A 25,641-nucleotide genomic window follows, 5' to 3' on the forward strand; every position below is an offset into this window, starting at 1 on the left:
CAGTCAGGGCACATGCCTGGGTTGCAGGCCAGTTCCCTGCAGGCCAACTCCCAGCAGGGGATGCACGAGAAGCAACCATACATTGATGTTTCTCTTCCTCTCTCCTTCCCTTCCTCTCTAAAGATAAATAAATAAAATATTTTAAAAAAATACTAAAATAAAAAGGAAACTGAAATACCCAGCAAAAAAAATGACAAGGAATTAATTAATGACAAGGAATTCATGAAAGTATGTTGAAAACTCACTAAAATCCACTCCAGAGCCCCAGTGAGTGATGGACAGAGGGAGGATTACACAATTACCACTGTAGTTGACTAACAACATATGAGAAAATAGTCAAGTCTCTCTAGTACTCAGGGCAAAATAAATTTAAAAATAAAGATGACCATTTTGGCAAATCAAATTAAACAATACTTTAAATAAATAAAAGCGTTCAATGTTGGCAAACCTCCTTTGCCATAGCTGCCAGAGTCCAGTTCAGTATAATGACCCTCTTGATACTGACCCTCTTGAAAATAATCAAAAGCATGGAAAAAGCCTTTTGCATAAAAATATCTCTAACAAATAGTTTTTGAAACCGCCAACATATCAAATAATAAGGGAATTGTTAAGTAAACCATAATATATGTACTCAAAAAATATGATGAGTCTAAGTTTATGAAGTTATTTCTAATGAAAAATATATATTATGTTTCTCATGAAATTGCATACATACTATATGCAATTATCTTTTTAAAATACATAGAAGATCTAAAGAAAACTAATGTATACTAAAATGTTTTTTCCGAGCTTTATCTGTATTGGCATATGACATATGTGAGTTTAAGGTATACAGGGAGACAACAGATTACACCCGGGGCTTGTGGTTGGCACCTGAAGTGAGGGCAGTCTTCTGGGACTGAGCCCTTAACCTGTGGGATCCGATGCCATTTTGGTAAATAGTGTCAGAATGAAATTGAATTGTAGGACACCCAGCTGGTGTTCAAGAATTGTGGATGTGACCCTGATCAGTGTGGCTTGGTTTGTTGGGCATCGTTTCACAAAGTGAAAGGTTCCTGGTTCAACTCCAGGTCAGGGCACATGCCTGGGTTGCAGGTTCAGTCCCTGAACTTGGGGCACATATGAGAAAGCAACTGATCAATGTTTCTCTCGCACATGTTTCTCTCCCCCACCTCTCCCCGTCCCTTTCCCTTGGTCTAAAAATAAATAAATAAAATCTTAAAAATAAAAAAGATTTTTATTTTTAGAGAGAAGGGAAGGGAGGGAGAGGTGGGGAGAGAAACATCAATGCATAGTTGCCTCCCGTGTACCCCCTCGGGGGACCTCGCCCACAACCCAGGCATGTGCCCTGACTGGCAATGGAATCAGCAACTCTTTGGTTTGGAGGCTGGTGCTTGATCCACTGAGTCACACCAGGTAAGGCCTAAAAATAAAAAATCTTTAAAAAAAATTTGTTAATATGGGGAGATCTACCCCCAAAAATACATTGAAGAGGTTATCAAGTAAATAATAAAAATAATTTTCCTTGACCTGAAGAATATAAATCTTCAGATTCAAATGCTCCATCAAATATCTGACACAGTGAATGAAACCAGCCAGATCCACACCAGGGCTCATCACTGAGATATCTCCCAAAACCGGAAATAACGAAAAGATCCCAAAGCTTCCAAAGCAAAACAATGTAATCTACAAAGAAATGCACTGAGGCTGGCATCAGACCTCTTCACAGCACACCAGAGCAGGAAGGAGGAGAAGCAAGGCCCTCACAGTTGGGAGGGAAAATGATTTTCACCCTAGAATGTAATACCCGGGGAAGAGATGGCGCTCTAAATTAGGATAATTTGAGGAGGATCTGATGAAATGCTATCACTAAAGACTATCAAAGGATAATGCAACTCTCAAAGTTCTGCTGTTCCCATCACGAAGCCCAGGCAAGGAGGGCAGGCAGCAGTGACCAGGAGTCAGAAGGAGCAAGTCGTGCGGAACGGGGGACTGTCTTGAGTGGAGGAGCGACTTTCCGCGGAGAGTCATAGACTTTACTCTCCATCCTCCTTGGAGACTGACTGAACTTAAGCAGAAACCAGAGGAAGAGGAAGGCAGTTGGTGTAATTCTGTAGGCCAGCCTCCCGTGGCAGAGGGGAGGGAGGGTAAGAGGGGCAGATAGTGGTTCTGGAGAGGCAACCCAAAAATATCTGGCCCACCAGCCAAACCACCTCAACTGGGAGTAAACACAAGCACTCTCCTCCCTCTGACATGAGCTTCAGCAAAATGAGTTACCAAGAGAGAATGCATGGGATCCAACAAGGGGCTCCAAGAAGCAAGCGAGGGAAATTTCGGGACAACTGTGACTCACGTTTATAGAGCACCGGTGCGGATTTTAGAGGGAGGACGGGCGGCAGGGAAGGGAGGCTCCAAGGAGAAAAAAGGAACTGACAGGTTTCCTTATGTGTTGAAGTATTTGGAAAAATTGCTAGGCATTTAACTAATCTGTTGGGGGATGTGGGAAAAAAATAGCAATGAATACACTGAAAACTATGAAAATGGGGGAAAATAATCATTATTTAATCCAAGCAAAACAAAAGTTGTAGAAAGAGTAATTGTGGAGAGATCCTGAAAAGCTCTCCAAAGATCCAAAAGATGACCCTTGGAAAAGAACCGTTTGAATACCTGACCCACTCTTGGAACTCAGAGCCAGTCAGTTAAATGCAGAAGCAATGACATGCGAAAGAATAGCAACTACTTACCAGCAGCACACACGAGTCTGCAAATAACCGATCTAGGAGAATATAGGCAACTTTCTATGGGCAGTCACTTAGGCTAACATTTTTGTCTCCTTCCTCCCCTCCCCAATGCCAGTGAGGATGAGGGAGGGCGGCAGAGCAAGAGAGCAGGACTGGAGGACACAGGTCCCTGCACCCTGCTTCCCTCAAGCCATGAGTTCAGCCTATAGTGAGGGGAAGAGGAGGAAGGGGAAGCCTCCTTTTTAGGAGGCTGGAAGCAAATGTAAGATTAGGTTTTTAAATGAACGGTAAAGTCACTTTCAACAACCCTGCAACTGAAATATTATGAAAATAATATATCATCAAGGAAGCTTTCTAACCAGATGAAAAAAAGGAGAGGTCTGACACAGAACAGAGTTTTAGAAAAACAATAAAAAAATTGTTGTTACACTGTCCCACTTGAGAGTCCTTCATCAGACCAGTTGCATGCTTTAGAAAAATACCAGGTGGTGATAAGCGCTGTGCATAGAATTAAAACAGGGGTGATGCCACGGTGAATACGTTGTTACCTTAGGATGGATGATTAGGGAACACCTCCGTGACAGGAAACATTTAGGCTCAGTTCAGAATGGAGCCGGCCAGAATATGGGGTGAGAGGGGAGTCGGGCAATCTTCCCAGGAGGAAGCCACAGCTAGCGAGAAGGCCTGAGCTTGAGGAACAAAAATAAGCCCAGTATGACTGACTCAGGTGTCACAGGCTAAGAGAATAGGACAAAATGAGATCAGAAAGGAATGCAGGGACCAGATTTGAGAGCTGACCCTGATGGCAGAGGGAGCAACGTTACCCTCCCCAATGGCAGCAAGGCAAAAAAGCGTGCTTCTTATCCGCCAGACACAGGCCCTGCTCAGGATGCCAGTCTGAAGAAGCAATAGCTGACTACTACTGGGTTGACCAAAACGTTCATTTGGGTTTTTTCCATTAAGATGGCTCTAATAGCACTTAGTTGTCATTAACTTCATTTAAAACAATTTTGTTAAGTGTAATATGGCAGCTGTCATACAAGCATGGATTTTTTTAAAAACTTACCAAAATTGGTGAATTTTTATGTAGCCACTTTAATATTGAAGATAAAAGGAAATATATAACATTTTTGGCATATTATGTTTTATTATTTAAATAATAACTAAAAACACAACTAAACCACACAAAAAAGATTTGTGCAGTGTCTGGAGAAGGTGCTGTGACTGATTGAGCATGTGAAAGGTGGTTTGCGCAATTTGGTGCAGGAGAGTTCTTGCTGGATGATGCTCCACAGTCGGGTAGACCAAGTTGATAGTGATCAAATGGAGACATTCATAGAGAACAAGAAACTCAGGAGGTAGCTGACATACTCAAAATATCCAAATCAACGAGGTTATTGGTGAAAATGAAAATATTGTATCTTTTACTATGCAGAAATAAACATACAGACTTTGGGGCCAACCCAGTAAGAAGCCAAGAGCCGTGAGGGGCAGTTGCAAAGCCATTAGCCAGAGGAGGTGTGGCCCAAGTCACAGGGTCTGCAGCCCAAGTCCCATTGGGAGAAAGGGCAAGGAACTCCCAAAAGTGCTTCACGGTGGGAAAAAGTTGGCATTTGACATTGGTCACACCCCTGAGGGGACCCACTCCAGGTTAATGTCTTTTTCTGCTCCTTTATTTTGTACTTTCTCAGACCCCACTACTGGAGCAAGGCTGGGCAATGGACAACATACCCCCTTCCCCAGGGTGGATTTCCCAGCCGGCAGCATACTTAAAGGAGGTGAAGAGGGAGAAAGGAAGGGTGGAGACACAGAGCTTTAAAGAAAATAAAATATTGAAGTTTTGATACTAGATTGGAATTCTTCTTACCTGAAAATATGAATGTAGTTCCATAATTTTTAGGAGACCAGAGTAACTATGAGATCTGAGAATTCCCCCAGACACAGGGAAAGAGATAACAGACCAAAAATGTCAACAGTGGATTTCTTTGGGTGGTAAAGTTTTCTTTCCCTTTGCTTATTTGTATTTCCTAATTCTTCTCTAGTATTAGTTGTTTAATAAAAAGTTTTGTGGCTTTTTAAAGAAGGTACTTCCTATATTTAGCTCAACAGACTTCATGGTTTAAATGGCATTTGAGATAACTTTTTCAAAATTGTCTTATGAATTATGCTATTACAGATGTCCCAAGTTTTACACCTTTGCCTCCACCCAGCAACCCTCACTCCCTCCGGCCATCCCCACACCATTGTTTGTGTCCATAGGTCATGCGTGTCCGTTCTTTGGCTACTTGAAGCTTGATTTGGGCAGGCCACAGCAGCATGGGAAAGAGGTGTTTCTGTTGGGGGATGAGCCCAAGGCATGTCTGTATAAAAGGATGTTCAGTTAGGCTGGAGCTAGTGTAAATGTAGGGAATAGTGGCAGACGAAACCAGAGGTACAACTAGAGTTAGGCACTTTGCATGCACGTAAACAGACAACGCCGTCCGTATTAAGGTTTCTGTGGACCTACTAGGCCTCAGGGGAATGGGACTCCAAAGAGTGGCTCTGGATCACAGGAGGCACTAGGACTCTGCCAGGCAGGGGTGTGTCTCTTCAATCTGGAACGCCAGGATTCCCTGCCTCCGGCTGCCGGCTGCATTTTGAACTGCTCCAGCTGGCAGCATCTTTCCCTCTGCTCAGTGGGTTGAACATGACCTCCTTTCCATTGGATGGCCTCCTTCCAAGTTCAGCTTCCACTTCCCACTGCCTCATTCAAGAGAATGAGATCATTTTTGCAATGTCAGAAACTGAAGGGTACTTTATAGTAATAGACTAGCTCAGTTCTTTATTTTTTAGAAAGAGGGGAAGGGAGAGAGGGAGAGAAGCAGCAATGTGAGAGAAACATCAATTGGTTGCCTCTCATATGCATCCTGATCAAGACTAAACTCGCAACCTAGGCATGTGCCCTGACCGGGAATTGAACCAGTGACCTTTCACTTTGCTGGATGACACTCAACCAACTGAGCGACATCAGTCAGAGTTAGCCCAGCTCATTTTTTGGTACCGGTCAGGCAACATCACACAGGCTGGCTGCCCTTCCCCTTTAATAGGCAGGGGCTGGAAGCAGGAGATCTTGTATTAACGGTGGGGAGGGGGCTGAGGACAGGAAGGTACATCCATTAGGGACAAATAACAGCTGCCTAAAGATTTGCCCCTTCAGCAAGGAGCAGTTGCTGGGGCATTTCTCCTTAAGAGCTGTGGCCTATTTGGACATAGCTTCTGCATTACAGGTAAGGAATGGGCCAAAATATGAAGAGCCCTACAGTCCAGGGTAATAGAATCTACACCTAATTGTGTAGGTAAAAGACTAGACATCACACACACATGCACACACACAGAATCTCACCTGGATTTGGGCACTACATGTGGCTTTTGGACACAACCTAGGCATTCTGCCTTTTCTTCCCTATATTTGGAAAAGAGGGTTATCGCATTAAGGAGCTTTCATGTAGCCTAAGAACAGATCTCAAGGATAAGAGAACTGTGTGAAAACTCCCTGATGCTCAGCAATATGATCTTAATCTAACTGGTTCCCCAACATAGCTAAAAATATACTGTACAGCGATATCATATCCACTCTGGGTACGGCCTCATGGGAAAGAGGGTGGGCCCATACTGAGAGGGTAAGTGGTTACAAATGCCTTTTGCTGCTGAAAAGTGGAAAGCGCCCAAAGGCAAGAAAGGTGAAAAAATGTAAGAGCTGGCCAAGGAACTAAATGGCCAAATTTGAGAAATAAGGAAGACATGTTTCCCTCACTCTGGTCATTTTCCCAGTGACATTCTTTAAAACTGGAAGGCATAAACAACTCCTTTCACAGCCATAAATAACGCACATACAGTGACTACTACGACACACTCAATCATAAGACGCATGGGGCAAAAACTGTGTAAGTACTGGTGAATTTTATTCATTCAACAGATACCTGTAAAACACAAACCATGTAGAGTAGTCTACAATTAAGGCAGGATGGGCCTTCAGTGGATGTTTAATAGTGATAAACTATACTCTATAACAAAACCTTTGTGCAATTTCTTAGGACAGACACAATGCGTCTGACATACAGTTTTCCTTTTGAAAGCAACAGTTCATCGTTTGAAATAAAGTCCCCAGCTGCTACAAATGAATAATTTTAGCATCAGACCAAGAATTAGAAAATTTTATAATCTCATTACATTCCTCCCCCACTCCAATCCCACATTGCCAAGTGATTCCCATTTATGTTGCCTCTCAGTTTTTCCAGATAAACTGCTGTATCTGTGTGGCTCCCACGAATGACACCACTGAGCCAGGCAGGTAATAGTAACACCAAAGGGGACAGAAAGCAAGTAAAAAATGAAACACTTAAGTCCTTTCATGTTAACATTTTATTTAGACCAGTACAAGCACCATGCTTAACAGAAGACTGTCCAAAATAAACATGCAATATGAACTAGCAGAGACTGAAACCATAGCTTAAGAAGTTGTGCCAGTTGTTACTTTTGTTAAACGATGACAGGGAACTATTAAAATTCACAAGACTAAACCAGTAATGTTTCAAGCCTCCTTGAATGGGATTATATTGGACCATCTGAAAAATCAGTGGGAACCGCCCTGGCATGTTAGTGATCTCAAACAATATTCAAGTAATTATATGGGTATGAACTACATTCCAAAAAAGCAAGGAAACACAGTTTCTATCACAGTCTCAATGTAGTTGTTTTAAATGTTACAGGAACATAATAATGATTCAAAATAATGAAGGGCATAATAAGAAACAAATTTCTCAAAAACATTTAATTGAGACCACCGGTGTTAAGTGGCCTAGAAGATTTACATTCTTCCAGAAATACAAAATAAGATTTGTCCAGAAATGTCTGAGACACTTCTTCACATAAGTTTTAAAGGCTCAAATTCTGTAGATTCCAGTATCATCAGTCTATTGAACAAATAGGAAAAGCAACCGTACTAAGAATATCTGAACTGATAAAATACAAGTTACTCTCCTCTTCCATGAAGTATCAGCATTTAAACTCTTATGAAAATATCTATCCATCACTAGTCCACATTATGGATTAATGACACTGCTCAGGTTTTCAAGTAGTCCAAACACGTTTTAAAGTACACCTTCATTACTATCTACATGGGTGGGGAATACAGACAGCCAAATTTAATTTGGCAATAAACTCCTCTAACTGGAAATTTTTAGTTAAAGTGACAGACCAGAATACAATTTATGGCTACATTTGACTCCTGAAAATAGGAGATAAAAAGGGAGAGAAAAGTGCTGACAGACATTCTGCTACAAAGATTATTCAGTAATGATAATTTAAAAATGTAGCAACATCCTCTTAAACAAGAGTACGTTTAACTGCACTAGGCATTTGGTAAACGTTTTAGAAATAGACAATTTGAACACTTATTTTAGAAGTCAATTTAACAAAAACAGGCAAACAACTTTTTTCCCAACACAATTGCTTCAATACCAGAACAAACTGACTGCTATTCAAAACTCTTAATGTTTTGGAATTTCAGCAGAGTAACCTGAGAACAGTTTTCTTCATGTCATTTACGTTGCCACAAAAACCATACGAAAAAAATACACTGTGATTACAAGCTGGTTCTATTGACAACATTAGATGCTATGCAGAACTTACGCAGGGCCAGCAATTTCAAAACTAATGCTGACTTAGAGGACCCTGAAGGGAGGTTCTCAGGAAAAATACTGCTGCCAAAAAGGAAAGGTTAAGATTTAAGGCTGAATGGGAATGGTTGTACCAGAAAGTTAAGGAATGTGAAAACTGGAATTATGAAATCTGGAGTTACTATTTGACAGAAGGCAGAAAAAGAGGTCAAATGAGAAACATACTTGAAAAAAAATGCAAACCTTAGTTAGATGGAAGAGAAATTCATATAAAAATCTGAGAACACTCAACCATGGGATCTGTAAATCTCCCTAGAAGACAGAGAGAGTAAAAGATGTTTTTATCCCTTAACCTCAAATCTACTGTCTTGCAAAAACATTCTTGATAAGCAGCAGACACGCTTAAAAAAAAAACCACCACCACCACCATGGTTTGTCAGTTCTTTGCCCCTGTCAGCAAACAGGGGCACTAACAGTTCTGTGTCTGGAGGTCAGTATTATCCAGCATCATGGAGGACTTCCCAAACTAAAATGTGTAAGACAAAAATAAGGAACCTCATTAAAAAATACATTCTTGCAGCACTATTTTCTCTTATTGCTGCAAACCAGGTGAAATAAGTCTCATTCCCTTCATTCAAAACATTAAAAACACTCTTGGATGACATTAAACTCACTTGGATTACATTTACATTTCTGCAGAAGTATAAGCATTACTCTCCGATATCAAAATAGCTGTTTAAAGGATTCTTTAAACTCCTGGTGATGCTTTCTCTCTCTCTGGAAATTGGAATAAAGAATCCTTCCCATTCATTAACCAAAACAAATACCCACTCTAGCACGTCCTCATCTCCAACTAACATCCTATTGCTTCCTGTTTCTACATCAGTAAAGCCAAACAGTGTTGGGAACAGAAGATGCTCTATTCAATATTGTGAAAATTCCAACTATCTTTATATCTTTGTTAAAGTTGGCACAAAAACCTCACAAAATATGCAAAGAATATATGAACAAAAAATATGCCAACATAAAAAAACTCCTTTGCTAGTTTTGAAGTGACTAAGATATTCTTAATATAAGAATTTTCTCACTAAATTTGGTTAGTCTTTAGATCAAGACCTTTTGTCAAATTAATGTTAAAGTCACTTATTTGTTGTTAAATACTGTACATTAGAATCCTTGGTTTATGCCAATTATGCCATCATCTAACAAGACATATGTTTAATTTAGAATATGTTCTGAAATTTAGGATATAAAATGCAATTTCTACTATGTGTTAATGTTATTAACTATGGTCAAGATTTTAAAATAAGCAATTTTTTCGTATAGCACAAAACTATTCACAAATATGCCCAAAATTGTAACTCTCAACGGCCATATATTTACCAATGCAAGCAGATAGTTGGAATTTTAAAAATATGAAGTTGATTTTTATTACAAATTTCAGATACACACATTAGAAAACTGTTTTACTTGGACCCTTTACAAAAGTATTAATTTCACCAAATTTGGAATACTGGCAGTGTAAAAGTCTTAAACTAACTTTAAAGCTAACAAATCAAAGGCACAGTATTAACACATTTAAAATAACTAATTTTCACAGGACAACATTAAGAAGTGCTTTATAAATAAGGTGTTATTAACCTAGATTAACTCTCTAGAAATGACACAACCAAGAATGAAGCCCTTGATTAGTTACAACCCATCAATTCCTAAGATGCTATTTTCCATAAGAATAGTCAAAATTATTATAAAATCTAACTCCCAGACCTTAACAACACACGATTGATGGACAAAGTTTCTGGACTTGATTAAAAAGATACAGGGAACCACAGAAGGAATAGAACTGATGAAAAATGTACTTGTAAATTATTATTCATGGCTCAAATCTGGGTCACTTGGGTCTTCTACCCCAAATTAATTTCAAATTTTTGACAAGTGATACTATGCTATTTTCTTATATAAACTGCTAACATCCAGTATTTGTCAAAAGGAGGCAACTGTTGTCTATCACATACCCACTTTCCGATGGTATCTGCAAATAGAAATTCTGAACCGTAAGTTATAGAAATTAGTCACGAGAGTGCAAAAAGTCCCTGGAGAGAAGTAATTCACCGAACAATTACAAATATAAGGAAACATTTTACAAAGTTTCATTACTATGAAGATGATTTCCTCTTTGTTCAAACTTTGAACAAATGAAAAATTTTTCTTTACTGCAGGAAACAAACTGTAAGTAACAGTGCATTTTTAGGCATAAATAAGTATTTATGTCTGGTTCCAGTATGGTCAGGTTAATACATAAATACTTTAGAAACATAGAACTTCACATTAGTGGAAAAATCCAAGTTTCTCACGTAACCATTCCTCAGTTAGGTCTTCAGTATTTCTTATTTCAAATACCTTAAAGGAAAAAAACTTAAGTTATATTCTGATACTCCCCCCATACAAACACGTTCTATATTTGAGTATTAAATTCCAAATTGTCCTTTCTTTCATACTGATCATGACTTAATCTGTATAAATTGGATAAACGTTTGGGAGACAGTTTACTTTTTTAAAAGTACTAAGTACTCAGTAGTCAGTTACCAAAGCTCAGAGATTAAGATGGCATAGTACCAAGATTCTCTTACAAGTGAGCAATTCGGTCAATCCCATCCACTGAAAGAGACAACCCAAGTAAATCACCCTGGTTAGTAGCTAAAAGAACCTATGCTGTTCTAGCTGTAGATTGCTTTGATAAAGATGGACTAGAGGTCCATGGCCACAAATCTGCAGCAAGAATCTGCACACACAGGCCCAGAAAGTGTAATGGCTATAGAGAGAAAATGGAATACAGAGGACAGAATGGGGTTGGAGGACAGAAGTGAGTTTGAATCCTAGTTCTGTCATTTACGATAAAGCTTCAATGCTAACTTTTATCTGTTAGAAATTACATTCTGGAAGATGAACTCTTAATAGGTTGAGTAGTTACAGCGGCTTTTCTAAAGCTGCCTACCTTTTTAATGTGACTTCTTCGGATGAACTTCCAATTCCCATTCAAAAACACACCTTTGGTTCAAGGCTTCAATCACTCTATCTTCAACTAACACAAAGCTTTGACTAATCTACTGCTATGTACTAAGTAATGTTCAACTGAATGAAAAACACTTAACTCTTCAGATTATTTTAGCTATTGCTCTGTACAGTCCCGTTTAGCCTCAGGAGATACATTCCAAGCATTCCAACCCCCCAGTGGATTGTCTGAAACTGCAGATAGTATGGAGCCCTACATAGACTATGTTTTTTTCTACATATGTATCTCTTACTTAAATGAAGCATTTTACAGCTTCTCTTTGGCATATCTGAATTGCCAGTATCACTAACTACACTTGCGCTTTGGGGCAAGTACTAAGCAAAACAAGGAGAACCTGAACACAAGCACTTCACAGTGATCTGATGACGGAAACAGCTACTAAGCAACTAGCAGGCGGGTGGGCTACACAGCTTGGATATGTTTCCACTGCATTCACATTTGCTGGACAAAGTGATGGTTCATGTCCCGGGAACGATGACCATTTCAACATGCTACTCAGAACCATGTGCAATTTAAAACTTAAGAACTGTTTATTTCTGGAATTTTCCATTTAATATTTTTGACCTCGGGTCACTGACACTGTGGAAAGTGAAACTGCAGATGGGAGGGGAACTACTGTGTCCTGAGTGAGAGTACTGTCTCAATAAGCAAGTCAAATACAAATATCACCTTGGTTAGCTCAGCTGTTTGGACTAGTTTATTCTTACTCCCAGCATACATCATCTGTTGTTCAGGCTTACATCCTAGAGAAGAGAAATTTATATAAAAATGAGCCATAGGTTTTGAAAAAGTAGTGGGTTTCATTATTTACTTTAAAAAATGACACATTTAGGATTCCCTTTACTTTCAAATATATAAAAACTTCAGTCTAAAAGTGATTCTAAGAGTTTTACCTGCATACTATACGAGGAGGCGTAGCCAAATGACAAATAAACAAGATTTAGGTCAGCAAAAATAAATACGGCTAGACCTCTATAGATCCTGACTTTTAAATCCTTGTAAACACTTAAAAACTTTTTAGCATTTTCTTATTTTTTACTTTAAACACCAAATTCAATTTTACAGATGCCTAACACAGACAAGGTTTGGAATGGTGATGGGTCAGGGAGCTGGAAAGATCTGTCCTGAAAAAAGTTAGTGTGATCAGCCATTAAGTTAAAAATACACTGCAGTATATTTTAAGTGATAAATAAATGATATGAGTAATAAAGTATAGAGAAGAGTTCACTGAGCAGAGATTTTACCGTGGGCTCGAACAGTGGTACTAGTGAGAGTTACTAGTGGTACCCTAAACACCAATAAGCCATTTTAACATCCAATGTAAGATACTTTGGGACTATTCTCAAGATTATAGGCATATTACAGGTAACTGCTCTTTTAAAGATAAATACAAATATATATCATGATTATATACAAAGTTCATACTTTAAAAATATATGAGAAAATATATTTTTGATACTTCAAATTCCTTAAAATGTATGTATGATCTGACCTAACAATTACACTTCTAGGAACTTACCCTAAGAAAATAAGCAAATGCTAAGAGACGATGCTTTGTAGCTTATTTCTAGGAATGCACCCATGTGTGCATCTACGTGGGTGCATTACACCCACGTAGGAATGCACGTAGATGCACACACAACTCAATTTAGGTTTATTCGACACTTTCCATCTTTAAAACAAGCGTACAACTTGTCCAGTATTAAAAATGGTTTCATTAATTAAATCAGAAGCGTATATGCACTAAAGAAATTGACTTACCAACAGGACTGGAGAAAATAAAACATAGGGGGTATGAAACTCTTCCATCATCATGTTGATATTTATAACTATACACAATGAAGGTTTTTCTCAAGTTAAAGAAACTAAAATTACTGCTCTACTTAAGACAAGTACTTATAAACAAAGTTTTGAAACAGACACCTGGGGAGATAGTGAGTGGTAAATTTCTAACACACCCATTTAGGCCACAGCTTCATTATTCATTGTCTTTCCACAAATTTACAAATAGACCCCATGATGAGTTGTAAAGACATTTAAACTCTCAAAATTAATGTATAAAAGTATGGATTTAATATGGATTTTAAAATATTTCTCATTTTCATAAACACAATAAAAATGGGTTTAGAAGAGGGAAATAATTCACCCCACCAGTGTACCAACTGTTCGTTTTTCTTGGTCCGATATGTACATATATACTTTACTTTCATTGTGATCATGGTGCAGAAGAAACTTTTGTAAAATATGTCTTCTAAACGTTGAAAAAATAAACTTCGTAAATAAAAATTCAGACCACTAAAGAAAACAAATCTATTTAAAGCAGTAAGAAAAGGATATCGAGGTTGTCGTTCAGGGAGTTCATCTTTAAGTTCATCTGGTGAAATGCCCTGGCAGGAAAAAGAAAAACAACTTTTAAACATTTTGTTACCTATACCCTTCAGAGATATACCAAGCACCCATTCTGCTAATAGGTATAAATTCATAACCATACATCACAACATAAACTTTTATTTGACTAAGCTGTACGCAAGCTGAGGTTCTTGAACCCTTACCCTAATGAAAGCCCACCCCAGCCCACTCAGTTTAGTTGTTTAACAACTAAACGTGGGGCGGAGAGGAACTGTGGTCTGTGTTCATGATCCTGCCATCAGGAAATACTGAGATAAGCCAACCCCTCAGAAGAAACAACATGTCTGCTTTGGTGCGGCAGCGGGGGTGGGAAGGGCAGTTGATTTCTTTTCACTCTAAATTGGTTACTTAATTTGACAAACTAAGTATTTAGGTTATAGGGTTTTAGTTTTTAATTACTGGCAAAACAATTTAGAAGCAAGTTATAAAGCTAACCTTGTAATTACTGGACATATACCCCTGACTTCTACCACTTGTTACACTGATTCATTATTGTTTTTTTAAAAAAGTGATTAAATTAGCAAGACAAAGCACTGCACAATAATTAGCACATGTTTTTCATGCACAATGAGCATGTATTTAAAGGTATAGAACTCATTTTAGAATTACATGTAACTAATATAACATCTTTTGGGCAATAATTGTTTAATTATAAAACTATATTTAGCTGATCAAACAAACCTCAAGCTCTTCATCCAGTACCACCAGGCGTTTATCCTTATCAATCTTCACTAAAATAAAAATACAGTATGAGCAAACTGTGATTCTAATGTGACCTTGATCTACCCAACCCACAGTCTCAGCCCCCTTTTTGGCATCTAAAATTAAAACATCAAGAAACACAAGCATAAAAAATGCATTCACAGTTTAAGTTCATGGTCTATTAGCAAGCTTAGCTTCTCAAGCAGTCAGTATTTAAAAGCTTTTACCTATAATTTCCATCACCAGCTTTACTTATTTAGAACTTTCTGTCAACTCCTTACATTTATTATCTATATGGAGAACTTTGTAACTCAAATGCAACTTCCATATAATCAGAAAAGGTCTGAAAGAGTGACTGACTGAGAGTGGTCTATGGAGTATGGTTAGAATCGTTAGGGGAAAGTGAACCAGGAGTCAGGATAGAACGGCTGTCAAATTCCCCACTTCTCCAGAGTCAGGATTCATGGTGCAGTATGAGTATTCTGAGAAAGTGAATTACAAATAGCAGTGATATCTATACTCAAATATATATATTTAACATAATCCAAAACTCAATTATAATGTGTTAGATAATCTATGCCTCTATTCTTTTCTGTCACTCAAAAAGTTGGCCATTTTTGGCTAATTTCACAGTAAATCCTGTGAGAAACAATATGATCTCAAATAGCTTTACCTTTCTGTAAAATGGCACTGAGCCACATCTCCACCTTTAAGAACCGTGTTTTTATGTTGTATTATTTATTTGAAATAGAACCAGAATTCATGGTAAGTTGTCACACCTCATTAATTTGCATCTGCCAGATGCATCTCTGCTAAGCACAGTCTATACAGTTACAAATTTTTACCCACCTCATCCTTCCTTTATCTTTCTAAATTACACCCACATATTAAATATTACCTAAGAATATAAGAGAAATCTGCATAACATCAGATATAGCACAGAGTGGGAGGAGAAACATTTAAATCATTCATTCCATTGTCAGAAGTCAGTGACACTTAAACACACTCTCCGTGAAACAAGTATAAGTCTAAAACTGATATAAGGGTGCAAATTTCTCTGAACACCAGGCTGAACTTTACCATTTCAGATGTAGGCAAAGGTCTGTTTAAGGATGAATGGCCAGGCTATGTTTAATCCCCTGAGATGTTAAAGGATGGAGATGGATGGGCCACCATACATCACCAAGCGACCAAAAAGATAATCTCTTCCAGCACTGTGTAGGCAGTGGAGTGGGGAGATGGAACATCCCAACTCTGGTCTGTGATATTAGCCATTACTTATTTTTTAAAATAATCTAAAGGCTCGGTTTATTCAGTGTAGCTTAAGTAATCTAAGGAAGGGGGGAGAATGAAATCTAAACACGCAGTTTATTCAATGTAGCTACAAGATAAAAACAAACTAACACCATGTAACTGAAGCAATCACTTTTAGCTTACTTATAATGGCAGCATTGTTTGTTTCTTTGCGAAAACGAAACTTTCTCAGTTTTTCCACTAAATCTTCAGCAACATCACAAACCACCAAAGACTCACTCTAGAAAAGAAAAAAAAATCACACACAAAATGCCATGATTTCAATACATGTATATGTTAAATGTTATAAAACGTGTACCTTTATAAAGGTATACTGACATCTACAAATGCCACAATTTTGGGAAAGAATTAAGATGAAACACATGAACACTTAGAGAGCTTCTGAATCCCCCAACATTTTGATCTACATTAACTACACACATTTGCTCATCTTATCTGTAGGGTACACTTTAACTTTCTCTTTACCTAATAAGTATCTCAAAACTAGATGTATCATAATGTGCAATTTTATCAAAACTGCAGGGGAAGAGAAGAATGTGGGAAAAGTCAAGATCATCTGTTGTTAGAAAGTATGTATTTTTGCATAATACACAAAGAACAGAATAATCATCTTGTATTTAGAATTAATTAATAAGGTTTTGATTCATTTGGGGGTCTCACAACTATGAAAAATACACAAATAAACAGAAGTATGAAAAGTAAGCCCTAAGATTAAAGACCAATAACATTTATATCGTAACTAAATGACTGCCAGGATTTTGAAAAAAGATTTTATTTTTAGAGAGAGGAGAAGGAAGGGAGAAAGAGAGGGAGAGGAACACTGAAAGAACATCGATTAGCTGCCTCTCACATGCCCCTAGCTGGGAACCTGGCCTTCCACCCAGGCATGTGCCCTGACCGGGGAATCGAACCAGCAACCTTATGGTTTGCAGCAATGGCGCCCAACCTACTGAACCACATCAGTCAGGGTGACTGCAGGGATTTTTAAAAAGGAACTAACAAGAATTATGATTGCAAAACCAGATGAGATAAATATAAAAATTAAAAGAAACTTTTACAAATAATGAGAAAATATTAGAGACTCTCCTGCAAATAGCTGGCAAAGAAATTATAAAAAGCATTCTTCTTTTAGTGGTGCCAATGTATTCCTGATTGCAAGCATGAGGATGGAGTTCTTTCCTTTTTTTAATGTTTTAAGCTTCAAACACAGAAAAAGTAGAGAATAGTACAGTGAAACCCTATGCACCTATCACTCAGCTTCAACCACTATCAGCGCAGAGCCAATCGTACTTCATCCAGCATCCTCAGCACTGCCCCCCACGGACTGTCACACGGCAAAGGCCAGAAATCACCCCCACTGTAGTACTTCAGTATGTGTCATCAAAATCAGAGTATGTGCCATTAAAAATATAAGGACAATAATTTATCTCACCTAAAAAACCTAACAGCAATTCCAGTCTTAAATATTCAGATAAAATTCAAATTTTCCTCCCTGTTCTAAGGTTTATCTTTCCACACTGGTTTGAGTCAGTTTCCAAAGCCCACATACTTTGGTGTCTTTTCATATATTGCCCCCTCCCCTGCTTCTTCAAGAAAATTAAAACAGTCTGGACCAATGCTAAATATATGTCTCATTATAACCCAAAAGGATTAGGCTTCCAATTTTAAGTTGAAATAAAAATTCAATTAAAGACTGTTTTTTTGGTCCCTTTGCTGGGTAAATGAAAGCACGCATTAAAGCAGGAAATGGATATCAATTTTAAATTGTCCTTTAAATTCAAAACACTGGTAATATTGAAGGTGTAACACACCATAATATATGCTATTACACAGTTAGAAAAGTACCGATCACCCACAGGTACTATCCAATCAGGCTCCTCTAGGAGTCATGTCTGGCCATCATCCTTTTAGTTGCCTTTAGAGAAAAACATGCTAAGTCTTCTGGAGCTTCCCAAGGTAGAATTCAACCCTAGTCTATTTTTCTCCTACCTTCCAAGAAAGATATAGAAGGCAGAAAACAACAATTTCCATTCTCTTCTCAACCAAAAATAGAACCCACTAGTGAAACTAATAAATATTTTAGATTTTTGTTTAGGCAAGGACCGATTTATCACAAAAGCCTTATCTTCCAGCTCTGATACCCAGAGCTGCTTGGGCAATCCTTTCTAAGGATCAGAGGCCAAGTGGGGGAAAAAATGCTGTGATTTAATTTATATAGCATGCTCTCTCTCTCTCTTTTTTTGCACTTGCACTACTCCTCATACCTAAGGCCAAAACATTTTATTATTTTTTCTCCTCACTTAACATTTTTTTCATTGCATTTTTAGAGAGAAAGAGGGAGAGGAAGGGAGAGAGAGACACTGATGCAAGAGAAAGGCACTGATTGGTAGCCTCCTATCTGCACCCAGAGCAGGATCCCAGGTGCCCCAGGACCAGGAACTGAATCCACAAGCTAGGTTTGTGCCCTGACCAAGAACTAAACCCACAACCTTTTGGTTACAGGACAGTGCTCCAACCAACTGAACCACTGGCCAGAGTGATTAGGCTATAAATTTCTTCCTACAAATAAAAGGACTCAGGCTAAAACAATTCTAATTGCATACGGTTAGTAGAAGTATTTGAGTGTAACACCCTAAAAAACAACTTTAAGGGGGGTGGAAATGGGAGGGAGGTGGGGAGCACTGGAGGAGGTGGACTGGGATGGGAGTAAAAGACAGAAAACTGTACTTGAACAATAATTAAATAAATTTTTAAAAAACTTTATATAAAATATTAACTCATAAAATTAAATGGGGAATTGAGCCCAAGTAAGTGTGTATTTGTTGGTTTATCCATACAATGAACATTTTTAAAAAGACTTTATTTAATTTTATTTTTAGAGAGAAAGGGAGAAACATCATGTGTGGTTGCCTCTCCTGTGCCCCCTACTGTGAACCTGGCCTGCAACCCAGGCATGTGCTCTGAATGAAAATCAAACCAGCAACCCTTTGGTTTGCAGGCCAGCATTCAATCCACTGAGCCACACCAGCCAGAGCTAAATAAATAAAATCTTTAAAAAAAAAAAAGACAAGTGGCTGAATGCACTAAATTTTTAAAAAGGCTATATTTAAATTTTTTTTTCAGTCAACAACTTCCTGCATATACAATGGTGACCCCATAAGATTATCATGGAATTGAAAAATGTGTTTTGCCTATTGATGACTTAGCTGTAGCGAAACGCGTAAGTCACATGCTTCTGGTGATACTGGTGTAAACAAATCTACTGTATTACCAGTCATACACAGGTATAGCATAGTTATATATAGTACATAATACTTGATACTGATAATGACTATGTTACTCCTTTATATATACATATACTACACTTTTTTTTATTTTAGAGTATACTCTTTCTACTTACAAAAGTTTGCTATAAAACAGTATGCCACTCTATGCTGGCAGCAGCTTCACACACATCATGTTCACAGCATCTCTTGATTGCATCATTTTCTCTTGCGCTTGACTTAATTTCATGTTGTTTTAAAAATTTTGTGTACCCTAACCGTGGAGTGTTTATAAGTCCACAGCAGTGTACAGCAGTATTCTAGGCCTTCACATTCATTCACCACTCGCTCACTAACTCGCCAATAGCAACATCCAGTCCTGATTGCTCCATTCATGCTAAGAGCCCTACGCAGATGTACTACATTGATGCACTAGTATCTTTTTTAAAAAACTTTTATTAGCATTAGTTTTATTCTGAATTTATGCCCAGGCTGCACATTTTTTCTTCGGTTTCTTCTGGGGTATCTTTTTCTTCTGTGCAACCTCCTCTTCTGGTTTAAGAATAATCTGCTCTTTCTCAATAAGGATTATCTGTGTGTGGCAGGGAGAGCTCAAGTGTGGGTTAATCCACCCATGAGCTCTGTAAATTCTGCACCACATCTTGGGAGCTTTGTTCACCTGGCTGTCCTCAATGACCAGTGAATCTACATCTACACCCTTAACCTCAGCATTACTCTCTGCATTTTTAAGCATGTGCAGCAAAAATTTAGTATTGTCTTTGGGTCACTAACCCTGGGTCTGGCCCCACAGTTTGGCCTGGGCACACCTACCAATGACACCACTGTAACAGTGGAAGGGCACACACTGCTTCAGTAAAGTGACATGGTTCAAATACTGGTGGCTTTGCAGCTCTGCATGCTTTGATGGTCTGGGCAGTTTCATGAGTGTTCTTAAAGTAAACACAAAAATCTGAACCTCCTGATTTGTGGGATTTTCTGGGTCAAGTGAATGATGAATTCAGAGGTCACTTCAGGTCGTGTATGGGATGAGCCCATTTTATCTTTTATACCGTACTTTTACTGTACTTTTTCTATATTTAGGTACACAACTACTTATATTGTATTACAACTGCCTACAGTATTCAGCATGGTAACATGCTGTACAGGTTTGTACCCTAGGAGCAATGGGATGGTTATACACATGTAGCCTAGATGTGTAGTAGGCTATAACATCTAGGTCTGCGTAAGTATATGCTATTTTCTTCATACAATGGCAACAAAATCATCTGGCACATTTCTCAGGATGTATCTCTGTCACTAAGCGGCACATGGTTGTAAATAAAAAATACAGGCCTACCCTCAAGGAGCTTATAATACAGTCTGGTAGAGAGCAGACCTACATCAAAAAGAAATCAGGGGAAAAATGTATGTACACTTGTTTGTACCTGTGACAAGAGCTAGGGAGGAGAGACAAAGGATAATGAGAACTTACGACTAGTGAAAAACAGTATGGTTACAGGCTTGCCTGAAAAAGGCATCTGAAGAACTGAAACAAGCTATGCAAAGACCCCTTGATTAATGTGAGCACAGCACATCAAAGATAATGAAAGGCCAGTGTGACTCAAGCACAGAGACGGAGCAGAGACATGGTACAAAAGGAGACTGATAGGAGCTGGACCACATAGGGCCCAGTGAGTCACATTAAGTATTTTGGTCTCCATTGTATGAGTAAAGGAAAGCTACTAAGGTGTTTTAAGCAACGGGGCAGTGGGGAGTGGGTACAGAAAAAATGATCAGATTTGCATGCAAGAAACAGACAAGACAACTGGGATGAACAGAGCAAGACTAGTTAACTGACAAGACTAGGTCAGGTGAGAGTGAAAAGCAACCTAGACAGGCTAATGATGATAAAGAGAAGTAGGTGAATACTGCTAATAATAGTTGATGTGTTAAACAATGAGAAAAAAACACTGTGCTATGCCCTTCACGCTGATCTCCCTTTATGCTCAAAACAATCCCATAAGATGGGTATTATTATCAACATTTTGCAAGGCTTAGAAAAGTATCCTCCCCAAAGTTCTATGATTAGTGCAGCCAGGATCCATCCCAGCTCCTGACCTCCAGCTCACTCACTCTGTTAACTACAAATGTTCATTGTATGGAAAAAGGAGCGGGTGACAGACTGGATACTGGGAGGGGTGAGACAGGATAAAGGGTTACCAAGACGATTCCTAAACTTCTCACTTGTGTAACGGACTAAATAGTGCTATTTTTCACAAAGTTAAGGTTTGAGAGGAAAGAGCAGAAGTTCTATTTTGGACAAACTGAGGTGGCTTTGAGAAATCCCAGTAGGGAAAACCTCAGGAGATGTTAACTAAATAGTGGGATAGATTTGAACTAGATCTCAGAAGCAAAATCTGAAATACAAGTTCACAAGTTATATGTGTATAGGTGATAACTGAAGCTGAGCATGCGGGCAGGAAAGGATGGAGAAAGAATATGTAAGGGAAAATGAAGCACTGGGGTAGAGCCCAGGACTCCTGTGTGCTGTCCCAGGAAGAACAGACTGCATGGGACACAAATGGACCAACAGAAGTAGGGGGAGAAACAATAGGAATTCTGCACCCCAGAAGTCAGGAGAGAACAGAAAGCTTCGAAAGAGAAAATGGTCAACACCCTGGAATGTAGTTGAGAGGTCGAGAAAGGTTGGAATTGAAGAGTCCCTTGGATTTAGTAACCATAACAAAATCTATTGGATGGAAGTGAGTTGAGAAATGATTGGGAGGTCAGAGATAGGTTAATGAGATTTGTATTATGTTTCTAGTTAAAGAAGCGAGCATATTTAAAAATCTAATAGGAAAGACCTAGAGGATCCTTTCTGGGCAACTGACTTAATTTTCCACTTATTTTTTAGCGTAAGGTCCAAAGGAAGCCCAAGCCCCCAGACCCAGCAGAACTAAAAATCTTTAGTTTCTTTAATTCCAAGCGCCAAAGCTTTGGGTCAAAGGTTTCCGACTGCTGTAACTTCGAAGAAAGCAAGAATAAAGAAAAATCCTTAGAGGCAGGCTGAGGATAGAAGACAAGCGACGGCGGGGACCAGAGAATGAAATCGGAATCCGAGCGAGCCCTCTCGGCAAAGGCCACCAGGCGGAGGGTGCTCGGCGCCTACCGACCCCTGGCAGTGAAACCCGCGTGTGGGGAAACCCTCGGCCGAGCCAGACCCCTGGCCTCTCCAGCACTTCGGCTCAGGAGCTGGAACCCTCCGTCCAGAAGGACCCGGTGAGGACCGCCCACCCCTACTGGCCTCACCTTAGTCCCAGGGCCGCTGGGGCTGGTGTGTGTGTGCGCGGGGGGGGGCGGGGGGAGTCGTCTGTGGGGGGACTTGGCCCCGTCCACACGGGGCCCGGCTGGAGGAGGTTGCCCCTAAGGCGGGCTGCAGCAGCGGAGACAAGGCGAGGCCAAGTCTCCAGCTGTGGGTGCCAGCCAGCAGCCGGGCGGAAGCAGTCGCCTACCCACCCCGGGCACTGCCAGTCGAGACCGGCTTCGGCAAACAGGAAAGCCCAGCTGGCTGGCCCAGCCCTCTGGCCCCCACCCTCCCCGGCGGCAACTCACCATTTTCCTTCCGGCAGCCAGCAGCCTCTCGCTTTCCCTCGGGCCCCTTTAAGAATGGCACCTCAGCCACCTCCCTTCCTGCCTCGGTGTTCCGCAGAGCCTCCCCCACTGCTCACGCAGCCTTCGCGGGCAGACACGTGACCGCGGACGGTGGGAGGTGCGGCTCAAAATTAGCCGGAACGCGGTCGCCTGTATGCTCCTGTTTAACTGACACTGGGCGACCTTGCCAAAATTCATTCTTAGTATCCAAGATCAAGAGACTTTGGTTCAATTCAATAGAATTTTCTGTATTAGGGTTTTTCAACTTCAGCATATCGGCATTTGGAGTCCAATAATTCCTCGTTGTGGGTGGACTGTTGTGCATTGTAGGGTGTTTAGCAGCATCCCTGGCTTCTATGCACTTGAGGCCGGTGAGCACGTCTCCGGTTATGACAACCAAGAATGTGACCAGATGTAGTCAAATGTTGCCGGGAGGTAGGGTTGGGAAATCATCTCCAGTTGAGAACTACTGTTAAAAATGAATGTACTAAGCTTTGGGCCACAGACTAAATGCCATATTTATCACCTGTGTCAGCTCAGTTGGAGCAGGCTCCAGGTAGCTTCCTGCCATTTAGTGTATATAGATGACAGAAGCCCAACATCTAAGACCATGAGAATTTTTTACTGGAGGCACTTAGAAGTTCAGTGGGTTCAAAGGGTTAAGTTTCTGTCATCTATGGGTTCATACTCAAATTACACATTCATCCAATTCTGTTGTGCAGGGACTGCCTCAAAGTTTGAAATCAAAGTTAGAAACTCAGAATTATGGCACTTATAGTCCTGTTGCGTATCCAAAATGGATAAATTTGCCCTCCAGGGAATAATATGAGACATGGAAAGGCCATATAAAATTAATGAATGGGATTGACAAATGCAAGGAAAATGTAATGGAGATAGTAATTTTTGACAACATATTAATACATTTTGCATTTCTGTTATAATACCCTCTCATTGGTTGGCCAGAAGTATCTACCAGACTCAAAAGAGAAACATAACTGTGATGCTGGGAATGCAAAAAAAAAAAAAGCAGCTTTTGACTACTAAAATACAGGGTGGGCAGAAGTAACACCTGCTTGAGTGTGGTTGGTAGGGTAATAATGTGGGTGTAATAATTATAGTTTTAATTTGAACATTTCACCTAAAATATCATATGATGTGCTCAAGTGTGATATTGTTAAGTTATAGAATTACATGCTCATGCTTTTGTATTAAAAAAGGCATTATTTTATGCCAGACCCTGTAGGATTTTGAGTCCCAAGAAACACAGAGGTCTTGAAATAGCCAGGCATTACCAAGAGAAAACGGTTTTATAGAATTTTAAAGTTCCATTAACATTTCAAATCCAAACCTTGGCACAATTAAAACTGTCATTTAGTACATGCCATATGGTAGAGATAATGGAGGCTATGACGCAAGGGAATTAGTTGTTGAATGGGAAGGAGCGAAAGTCTTTCCACTCTGGTCTAGTGGAGGGTGGGATGAGATGAAGCTTGAATAAATACAGCAGGCAGTCACACCCAACCTGTTCTGGCTGAAGTCTCAGAATGGGGGGCAGGGATGAATTGTAGAAAAGCACCGAAATAGATGTGGTATTGGAAAACCTGCAGAGAGTTGGTAGTCTTCTACTCTAAAAAAGGAGAGGCATTGCATTTGGCTCTGCACCTCCTTGAGCATGACTCAAACAATAGTGTTCAATGACAGAGGTGGCCCACTTTGTATCCTGAGATAACTGCTGGTTCTCAGTGGCCTGCAGGTGACATGTGGGAGAATCTACATATTCATAATTCCCTCAAGAAGTAAAATTGGAGATTGTGAACAGTCTAGTGAACAAGCAGAGCTAATAGGTCATAGTGCATTAAGGCTTTACAACCAGAGATAAATAGCTGGAACTCTGGGTCTTGGGAGTAGTTGCCAGCTAGTGGGACAAAAAGCCTGATGAAACTTGCTTTACTTCATGGAGGACTCACAAAGGTCCTCATTTTCTTAACCCTACCGTGAGATCATGTGAACGCCCAGTACAGAAGGTATTCATACCATCTTAGCCCTGGCTGGTGTGGCTCAGTGGATTAAGTGCCAGCCTGAGAACCAAGGGGTCACAGGTTCAATTCCCAGTCAGGGCACATGCCTGGGTTGTGGGCCACGTCCCCAGTTGGGGGTGCACAAGAGGCAACCACGCATTGATGTTTCTCTCCCTCTCTCCCTCCCTCCCTTTTCCTCTCTCTAAAAATAAACATATAAAATCTTTAAAAAGCATTTAAAAAATTCTGTCTTAGGGGGAAGCAAGAGAAGAGGGAGGAGTGAGAGGAGAGACTAAGAATTTTTCTGAAAGAGACCAGCTATTCAAAAGGGCAGTTAAACTTGATGAGAGTAGGATACCTTTAATGGATCAATTTAGGCGTACTAGTCTCCCATTGTCCTCTCTTTTTTCCTCCCTTCTATTACTCAATGGGGTGAGGCTTCACAAGCAAAACTATTTCAGTTACAGATAATAAAGAAGAGCTATACTTTCTGTTCATCTGAGAGTTATACACTTTTTAGCCTCATATAGATATGTCAGGATGCCAAATTATCTCATGGAAGAACTTCCCTCTTTCTCTCCCTTCCCTGCCTCCATCCTTTCTTCTTTCTTTCCTTCCTTCCATAAACATGTTTTGAGACACTATAAGACATATGTTAGGTACTTTTGGCACACACATCAACTTGATGTCATTCCTGCACTCAGGGAGCTGGGGACCTAGTAGGCTGCATAGGCTATGAGCAAATGCTTTCACCAGCATCAGGGAAGCTCCACAGAGATCCACGGTGGGTGTTATGGGAGAGGCCTCTCCCCA

The 25,641-nt window shown here is 39.7% G+C and overlaps 1 protein-coding gene across 2 annotated transcripts; it reads right to left on the reverse strand.

Moving 5' to 3' along the window:
• Positions 1–7,124: 7,124 nt before the first annotated feature.
• On the reverse strand, positions 7,125–22,898 carry GMFB (glia maturation factor beta). 2 transcript variants are annotated; one of them, XM_037054341.1, is made up of 7 exons: positions 22,772–22,898; positions 16,020–16,116; positions 14,562–14,611; positions 13,809–13,858; positions 13,233–13,318; positions 12,141–12,214; positions 7,125–10,798 (listed from the first exon to the last, which is right to left on the reverse strand). In XM_037054341.1, the coding sequence occupies exons 1-7, from the start codon at positions 22,772–22,774 to the stop codon at positions 10,727–10,729; spliced, it is 432 nt and encodes a 143-aa protein (XP_036910236.1). In that variant the 5' UTR covers positions 22,775–22,898; the 3' UTR covers positions 7,125–10,726. The 2 variants fall into 2 exon arrangements, with proteins under 2 accessions (XP_036910236.1, XP_036910237.1); XM_037054342.1 differs by having other exon boundaries at positions 13,233–13,315; positions 22,772–22,896.
• Between the last annotated feature and the right edge of the window lie 2,743 nt (positions 22,899–25,641).

This window comes from Sturnira hondurensis, unplaced genomic scaffold (assembly GCF_014824575.4).
Source record: "Sturnira hondurensis isolate 20B ecotype Veracruz unplaced genomic scaffold, ASM1482457v3 Scaffold0008196, whole genome shotgun sequence".
Classification (NCBI taxonomy): domain Eukaryota; kingdom Metazoa; phylum Chordata; class Mammalia; order Chiroptera; family Phyllostomidae; genus Sturnira; species Sturnira hondurensis.